At 36.5% G+C, this 9,861-nt stretch overlaps 1 protein-coding gene across 8 annotated transcripts in view; it reads right to left on the bottom strand.

Moving 5' to 3' along the window:
• Positions 1-9,861, bottom strand: part of TASP1 (taspase 1) — a 383,025-nt gene that overhangs the window by 306,271 nt on the left and 66,893 nt on the right. For all 8 annotated transcript variants that reach the window (XR_002824104.1, XM_023731437.1, XM_004376460.1 and 5 more), the window contains one exon: positions 5,701-5,785. Coding sequence is in view for 7 of the 8 variants with exons in the window: in XM_023731437.1 (XP_023587205.1) it covers positions 5,701-5,785 (85 nt within the window). In the remaining variant the exon portion in view is untranslated. The remainder of the gene's footprint in view (positions 1-5,700; positions 5,786-9,861) is intronic.

Below are 9,861 nucleotides of genomic sequence, written 5' to 3'. Positions count from 1 at the left end.
AAAAAAAAAAAAAAAACAACTCTCAGCACACTAGAAATAGGAGATAACTGCCATAATGTGATAAAGGGCATCTACAATAAACCTACATCAACCATCATACTTAATGGTGAAAGACTAAATGCTTCCCCCTAAAAACCATAAACAAAGCAAAAATGTCCACTCTCACCACTTCCATTCAACATTGTAGTGGAGGTTGTAGCCAGTGTGATAAAGCAAAAAAAAAAAAAATCAAGAGTCCAGATTGAAAAGGAAGAGGTAAAACTATATTTGCAGAAGATATGATCATCTACGTAGAAAATTTTATAGAATCTATAAAAACAGTACTAAAACAAATGAATTGAGCAAGTTTTCAGGATAAAAGATCAATATATAAAAATTGATCATATTTCCATATACTGGCAATAAACAACTGGAAATTAACGTTTTTAAATATGTCATTTATCATAGCATCAAAAAGTATGAAATGCTTAAACATGAATAAGATGAAAGCTTTGCAAAACATGTACACTGAAAACTAAAAAACACTAGTCAGAGAAGTTTAAAAAAGAAATAAATGGATATATATGCTGTATTCATGGCTCAGAAGACTCGATATTTTTTAGATGTCAAATATGTACATATAATGTAATCCTAATCAAAATTCCAGCAGAATGTTTATAAAAATTGACAAACTGATTCTAAAATTCATATGGAAATGCAAAATATCTAAAATAGCCAAAACAACTTTGAAAATAAAGAATAAAATTGAAGAATCATGTATGTAAGAAAATCAAATAGCTAGTCCCAGGCAGACATAGCATTACTAACTGATATTATTTCAATGGTGTACTGGCCATCACATTTCCCATATACTTTCTCGTTGTAAAATATTAAAATATTGTACATGTTCCCTTTAATAATTCATCTTGGTCCCCCTGCTGCCTCTCCCGAGGTAATAATGGTGAGTTGGGTAACCAGTTTTTTACATATATACATTCATAGAATATTAGAGTACTGCATTTTTTAATAGTATGAAGGAATACATGGGAATACATGCTTAAGTTCAGGACTATTGTGATCTAGAGACAGGGGCAGAGATGAGGTCAGACAGAGGGTGTGGGATAGTGGCAAAGAGGATGATGCAATCAGAAAGACTCAGGTTAGAGAACTTCAGATCTTTTGGTGATGTTTTACTTCCCAACCTGGGTAGGAGAAAACAGATATTCCCATATAATCTTGTAATTTTTTTTAGGAAACATAAACTGAACCTATCATTCAGCAACTTGATTTTTTTTTTTAACTCTATATGTAGAAATCTATCCATGTTACTGTAGGAGACACAGGTTCAGTTCCTGGCCAATGCACCTCATGCGCAGCCACAACCCATCTGTTATGGGCGATTTGCGTGTTGCTAGGATGCTGAACAGATTTCAGCAGAGCTTCCAGACTAAGACAGACTAGGAAAAAAGGCCTGGCAATCTACTTCCAAAATTAGTTACTGAAAACCCTATGGATAACAACGGTCCAATCCACAACTGATCATGAGAAAGGCACAGGATCAGGCAGCGTTTTGTTCCCTTGCGCATGGGGTCACCATGAGCCAGTGACGACTCAATGGCTGTTAACAACAACATCCAACTAAATGGCAAAAGACTGAAAGCTTTCCCCCTAAGATCAGAAACAAGATACGAATGCCTGTTTTCACCATTACTATTCAATGTTATACTGGAAGTTCTACTCAGAGCAATTAGGAAAGAAAAGGTATCTAAATCAGAAAGGGAAAAATAAAACCGTCAGTATTTTCAGATGACATGATCCTATATAGAGAAAATCCCAAAGAATCCACAAGAAAGCTAGTAGAGCTAATAAATGAATTCAGCAAAGTTGCAGGGTTCAAAATTAGCAAACAAAAATCTTTTGTGTTTCTATACACCAGCAATGAACAAGCTGAAAAGGAAATTAAAAAAACAATTCCATTTACAATAGTATCTAAAAGAATAAAATATGTAGGAATAAACTGAACCAGGGAGATGAAAACTTGTAGGCTGAAAGCTACAAAACACTGCAGAAAGAAACTAAAGGAGACCTAAAGAAATGGAAAGGCATCCCATGTTCAAGTTTTGGAAAATTTAATAATGTGAAGTTGTCGATACTACCCTAAGTGATCTATATAGTCAATGCAATTCCTATCAAAAGGCCAACATCCTTTTTTGTAGAAATGGAAAAGTCAATCCTCAATTTTGGCAAGGGGCCCAAAACAGCAAGTGAAATCTCAAAAAAAGAAGACCAAAGTAGGAGGACTCTCATGTTTCTCAATATCAAAAATGTATTATAAAGCTACAACAATCAAACAGCCTAGTAATGGTATAAGATAGACATATAGACCAAAATAACAGAACTAAGAGTTCAAAAATAATCCCATGTGTCTATGGTCAATTGATTTTCAACATGGGTGCCAAGTCCATTCAATAGGAAAAGAATAGTCTCTTCAATAAACAGTGCTGGAACAACAGGGCCTTATGTAAAAGAATACCATTGGACTCATACCTCACACTATATAGTAAAACTTAATTCAAAATGGATTAACCAAATATAAGAACTAAAACCATAAAACTTTTAGAAGAAAACTTAGGGGTAAAGCTTCAGAACCTAGTTTTTAACAATGGCTTCCTAGATATGACACAAAAGCAAGAACAACAAAAGAAAAAAGTAGAACTTCATCAAACTCAAAAACTTTTGTGCATCAAGGAGCTTTATCAAGAAAGTAAAGAGACAGCCTACAGAATGGAAAGAAATACATGGGAACCATATACTGTATCTGATAAGGGCTGAATATCCAAAATATATAAAGAACTACTATAAGCCAACAACAAAAAGACAAACAATCCAATTTTAGAAAGGGCAAAGGACTTGAACAGACATTTCTCCAAAGAAGATATACAAATGCCCTCCCCCTAAAACAAAGTACATGAAAAGATGCTCAACATCGTAAGTCATCAGGGAAAAGCAAACCAAAACCACAATGAGATACCACTTCACTCTGACTAAGATGGCTCTCCACCACCCATCTGTCAGTTGGTCATACTTTGGTGGCTTGTATGTTGCTATAATTCCAGAAGCTAGGTGTCTTAGTCATCTAGTGCCGCTATAACAGACACCACAAGTGGATGGCTTTAACAAAGATAAATTTATTCTCTCACAGTCCAGTAGACTACAAGCCCAAATTCAGGGCATCAGCTCCAGCAGAATGCTTTCTCCATTGGCTCTGGAGGAAGGTCTGTGTCATCAATCTTCCCTTGGTCTGGGAGCTTCTCTGCGCAGGAACCTCAGGTCCAAAGGACACGCTCTGCTCCCAGCACTGCTGTCTTGGTGGTATGAGGCTTCCATGTGTCTCTGCTCACTCTCTCTTTTATATCTCAAAAGAGATTGGCTTAAGACACTATCTAATCTTGTAGACCTCATCAGTGTAACTGCCACTAATCCATCTGTTATTACATCATAGTGACAGAGTTTACAACACATAAGGAAATCACATCAGATTACAAAATGGTACACAATCATAAAATACTGGGAATCATGACTCAGCCAAGTTGATAGACATTTTGGGGGGACACAATTCAATCCATGACACTAGGTCACTGGTATTCCAAATACCAGCAGGGTCACTCATGGTGGACAGTTTCAGCAGAGCTTCCAGACTAAGACAGACTAGGAAGAAAGGCCTGGAATGCTACTTCTGAAAATTAGCCAATGAAAGCCCTATGGATCACCACAGAATACTATCCAATACAGTACTGAAAGATGAGCCCATAGATTGGAAGGCACTCAAAACACACAGTGGTCACAACAATGGACTCGAGTATACCAACAATTGTGAAGATGGCAGCAACAGTTTGTTCTATTGCACATGGGGTCACCATTAGTTGAAGCCAACTCCACGGCAACTAACAACAACAACAACAAGGTTATGATCAAAAAAACTAAAAACAACAGATGTTGTCGAGTATCTGTCGCAACTGAAACCCTTATTCATTGCTAGTGAGAATGCAAAAGGGTGCAGCTACTGTAGAAAGCAGTTTGGCAAGTTCCTCAAAAAGTTAAACACAGAATTATCATATGAGCCAGCAATTCCACTCCTACATATATACCTAAAATAATCGAAAGTAGGGACTCAATCAGATACTTGTACACTAATGTGCATTGCAGCATTATTCGCAATAGCCAAAAGGTGTATCAACCCAAGAGTTCATTAACAGATGAACGGAAAAACAAAAATGTGATATATGCATACAATGAAGTGTTATTCAGTAATTAAGAGAAATAGTTTCGATACATACTACGACACAGAATAACCCTGAAAACATCATGTTGAGTGAAATAAGTCAGAAACCAAAGGACAAATATTGTATGACCGCACTTATATGAAATGTCTAGAATAGGTAAATGCATAGAGACAAAAGCTTATTAATGGTTACCAAGGGCTGAAGGACAGGGAAAAGAAAAGTTATTGCTTAAGGGAAGTAAGTTTCTGTTTGGAGTGATGAAAAACTTTTGGAAATGGATGGTGGTGATGGTTACACAATATGCTGAACGTTACTGATGTCACTCAATTGCAGACTTAAAAAGGTTAAAATGGCGGATGTTTTGTTATATATATTTTACCACAATAAAGTCAAAAAGGAAAAAAGAACAGTCAATAACAGAAACCAGATAATACTAAAAATTAATTTCTTTTGGAATTTTTTATAATGGACCTTTCTAGTACCACAATTAAACAACTGAGAGGTATATGATTAAGAGGTTACCTTAAATTTATTTGCATAAAGGTTTTATGATTTTTTGAAACTACAAAAATTTACTATGACTTCAAAATATAACAGAATCAAACAAAGTGATTTCTATAGTACTGCTGTCACTACTTTCTGCATAGAATATTAACATACCCTTCACGGCCAGGAATGCTGAACACAGACTGTGTATGAGGTGGGATTAAGGCATATTTGTCAACACTGTTAGGCATACTAATGGTATGGTGGTTAAGTTTTGCAAAAATTAAGATATTTATAAAACTATTTAGGGATATACAGTGTCTAAAATTTGCTTTCAAATACTACAGGAAAAAAATTGGGATATATGAGATAGATGAAGGACAAAAACATTGTTAATAATTGGATCTGGATGACAGGTCCACGAGGGCTATCTACAATGTTCTCTCTATTTTTACATATATTTAAAAAGTTCAAAGTATTTTTAAATGAAAATTGTATGTTAATGCTGGAGAAAAAAATGTAATCTTAACTTCACAATGTGTTTCTCCAGAAGAGAAAAATTAAGTACTTTTATTCTACAACCTTGTCAAAATTAAAAATGAATTTAGACTCTGGACTCCAATGTATAAGCTACTGCTAAAGCTCCATAATCAAAACATCGTAACTGAGCGTTTAGTAAAAGCAAAAACATCTCTGTAATTAACGACAAAAATAAAAATTAACCCTGATCTTCTTTCTGCTTTAACCCGTAATATGCTATTCCATCCAGAGCTTTATCAAGTGTACAAAATGTTCCATGTTCAGAGAACAAAGCGTGGCTTCCCCTCAAAGGCATGCTACTGCTGGTGTGTAGCCAACAGCATCAGCGTTCTGTGGATAAGAATAGCCTTCAGACATTGCACACACTAAAGACCAAAGATCCAGGGAAAGTCAGGCAGAACAAAGTGGTTACCAGGGAGGAATTCTGCCAGCCGAGAGCTTGCCCTTCTGCCCTTCACACAAAAGTCTGTTTGCAACTGAGACTGGGTTCTTGATTCCTATAAAATAAGCAGAAAATAAAGTCAGAAAAACACCTTCATGTTTCCCACTCTGTTTTGTTAGTGTTTCAATAAATCAAATTTAAATTATCTTGCAAAATTCTTGTTTTTCGAAACATCCAATATACTAATGATAACCCTTTATTATCATGAACAGTAAGATTCAAATGAACAGATACATGAATACCTAATAGATGCAAAAGAGAACAAACATAAAATATACATACTCTTGTTTTCTTGTGTGCTACAACAGCAAAAACTGAATTTGAAATGCTACATATTTAATGTGGAGTCCCTGGATGGTAGAAATGGTTAACAAGCCCAGCTGCTAACCAAAAGGTTACAAGTTCGAGTCCACCCAGAGGTGCCTCAGAAGAAAGTCCTAGCAATCTACTTCAGAAAAATCAGCCATTGAAAACCCTATGGAGAACAGTTCTATTCTGACACACATGGAGTCACCAGGGGTCATGAGTCAGAGTCAACGCAATGGCCAACTAGTTACTGGTTTACATACATATTTAATGTAGGTTCCTTTTTTAATAGATTTCAAAATGGAAGAGAAAAAATGAATTGAAAATATGGCACTCCCCAACTATCAAAACTAAATAAATGCCCAGGCATTTACTTGACCACAAAACCATTAACTTCCCCTAAAAACTAAACATGTTGAAGAGAAAAATGAACAGGGAAAAAACGGCCAAAAAAGGTGCTTCAAATTGGAGCATGGGTAGGGAGAAGTCAAGTATGTACAAGATTATAACCTAAAATATGGTTCATGTGCACATCCTCTGATTGTTTCCAACAGACAAAACAGTCAGTAAGAAGTGAGACAAGGGTGTATCTGGAAAAAGGGAATAAGACAGCAAATATTAGTGTGAGAAACATCATAAGGATAACAACAACAGTAAGGATGATGATGACAGAAGACAGTGACAGTAACTTAGTAACTAATATGTGCCAGGCTCCGTGCCAAACCCTTAAATGTACCATACTACTTAATTGTTCCCTCAACTCTATCATATACTCTATGGACTCTATTGGATTAATGAGGAAACAGATGCACAGAGAAGTTAAGTTACCTCCCCAAGATAACAGAACTGAGATTTTAACAGAAACAATATCAAAGATGACACCCTTAATCACCAACTTACGGATACCTCAGGATACTATTAATACAAAGAAATATCAACATTGGGATAAAAAGAGACTATAAAAATGTAAACTAAAGCCAACGGATTGACTTAAAATTAAACTGTAGAAATTTAGTTAAATACCAAAAACTATGCCACAAAAAAAAAAAAAAGTATGAAATACCGAAAAGAGGGAAAGCACACATGTGCTAGTTCTTAACAGATAATTTATTTCTGGCTATGATGATTCTGTATTGTAAAGACATTTATAATTGCCAAATTAACTTATCAATTCAAATCTATAAATTATCAAAAGTTCAAAAGGATTTCTATGAAATATGATAAGCTGATTCTTAAATTTATCCAGAAGAGAAAGCTTTGAAAGAGGGATTTACCCTACATTTTGTATTCAAGCTATTCTAATTCAAAGAGCTTGGTTTAGGAACAAAATAGACAAAGATATCAATGGAAAAGAATCAAGCTCAAGTTCAGAAACAGACACATGAATTTAGGTATTTAATATATGATAAAAAAAAAAAAGCACGTCAAATCAGTGGGAAAAGGCTAGATTCTTTATGAAAGGCAGGAAGAATGCAGAGGGAAAGGCATGGGAGTTGGACTATTTCATAACTGAACCAATTATCATTTTACTGCTTCTCAGTTAAAATTCTTCCTTCATTGCCTGATCTGTTGACATGGGTACAGGTCCTTTAATAATGTTCCCTCTGCAAGCTGGCACTGTGTTCAGCTATGTTAGTAGAGGGCACTGGAGACACACTGCAGGAGGAAGGGGTAGCTTGTTCACCATGCTCCTGGAGAGCATGGTGTTCTTTCCACTGTTTGGCCCACATGGTACTCTCCAGTGCAAAGCTCTCTCCAGTGTTCGTCCTTTACCTGCTTCTCTAGTTCTCAACTCAAACAGCAGCAGTGTAACTGAGAGCCCCCAACAGCACAGGATTGTGCATCAACCCAGTTCACACTGTTCTCCATACACCTTCCTCAGTGCCACACGCACACATCGCAAGTGTCCTGTGAGGCTAGTCATCTAGTGAGCCAAAAACACAATCTTTATTGTGTACTCTGGAGGTTTAATTCCCACGGCCCTCCTGATCACTGTGTGCCCATCTGGACAGCTGAGCTTGCCTGCACCCCAGAGGATTGTTCCTGTTTACACAATGACTTTGGACCAGCTCTGGCCTGGGTAACCCAACAACTTCTCAGTCACAGAGTGGGCAGCAACCTCACCTTCTTCAATGAAGTTTTAACCTCTTCCAAACTTATCCCTCCTTGGGTATTCTCCCTTTGTCCTTTAGAGTTCTCTTTCCATCTTTATATAGTTACTCTCCTATCATTGCTTAGTAATTCTTATATTAAACTTTCCTTGTTTAAAGTACTGTGTGCTTTCTGTCTTCTAGTTGGACTCAGACTGATACAGTAAGCTTGGACAAATTAATACATCTCTCCTATGTCTCAGTTCTCTCATTTGTAAAACAGGGATAAAAGTACTAACCTCATAAGACTGTGAAAACTAAATGATTTAAGCTATGTAAACCACAAGATAACAATGCCTAGCATGTGTTTATAACTTAATAGATGGTAGTTATCATATTTGTTACTGTTGGTATTCAACAAATCGTGTGGGGAGAATTGGTTAGTCATTTCAGAAAAAAACAAACAATGGATTTAAGACTTAAATGTTAAACAAAGTATGCAAGTATTAGAAGAAAATATTGGTCTATTCAATGAGGAAAGAATAGTCTCTTCAAAAATGGTGCTGGGACAACTGAATCTCCAAATGCAAAAGAATGAATTTGGACTTATACCTCATGCCATGTGCAAAACTTAATCCAAAATGGATCAATGAACTAAATATAAAAACTAAAACCATAAGATTCTTAGGGAAAAAAAGAAGGTAAAAATCCAAGATCTTGTTTCTAACAATGAATTCTTAGATATGACACCAAAAGCACAAGCAACAAATAAATAAATTGGACTTCATCAAAATTAAAACTGTTTATGCATCAAAGGACTTCATAAAAAAAGTGAAGAGACAGCATACACTGGGAAAAAAGAGTTGTAACTATATATCTGATAAAGGTTCAATATCCAGAATATACGAAGAATTCCTATAATTCAACAGCAAAAAGACAAGCAATCCCATTTAAAAATGGATAAAAACCTTTGTGATGGTTAAGACTGTGTATCAAATTGGCCGGGACATGATTCTTAGTGTTCATCACTCCCAGGATTGAATCTGCTGTGAGTAGTCAATCAGTTGAAAGGGAGTTTCCTTGGGGGTGTGGCCTGCATCCAAATATAAGCAGACAATCTGGCTTTTTGCTCGCTCTGGATTGTGTGGCTGCCTCCTCTTCGTCTGAACTCTGGTTCTTGGGACTTGAGCTATCAGCTTATCTGCCAATCTTGGGATTCGTGGTCCTTCACAGCCTGTAAGCAGAGCCCTGCTCTTCAATCTGCTGATCTTGGGTTCGCCAGACCCTGCAGCTACATGAATCAGGAGAAGCCTTGCGGTCTTGCCTGCCAATCTTCGGATTTGTCAATATTCACAGCCTGTGAACAAGAGCCCTGCTATCTGACCTGCTGATCTTGGGTTCACCAGCCCCTGGGGCTATGTGAATTGGGAGAAGCGTCTATCCTAATCCACAGACTTGGGACATTCTAGCCTCTATAATCGCGTGAGCTGTTTCTTTGATATAAATCTATATATATATATATTTATATGCTTCACTGGTTTTGCTTCTCTAGAGAACCCAGCCTAAGACAGACTTGAATAGAAATTTCTCCAAAGACATACAAATTGCCAATAAGTATATGAAAAGATGCATATTATTAGTCACAACAGAGGGTCCCTGATGGAGCAGTAGAACGATGGGATGCAGAACTCAAATTCTAGTAAGAAGACCAGACTTAATGGTCTGACTGAGACTG

Source organism: Trichechus manatus, unplaced genomic scaffold (genome assembly GCF_000243295.1).
Source record: "Trichechus manatus latirostris isolate Lorelei unplaced genomic scaffold, TriManLat1.0 scaffold00042, whole genome shotgun sequence".
NCBI lineage: Eukaryota > Metazoa > Chordata > Mammalia > Sirenia > Trichechidae > Trichechus > Trichechus manatus.
Note: the sequence above shows the minus strand (reverse complement) of the source record. Positions and strands in the feature narration are given on the sequence as shown.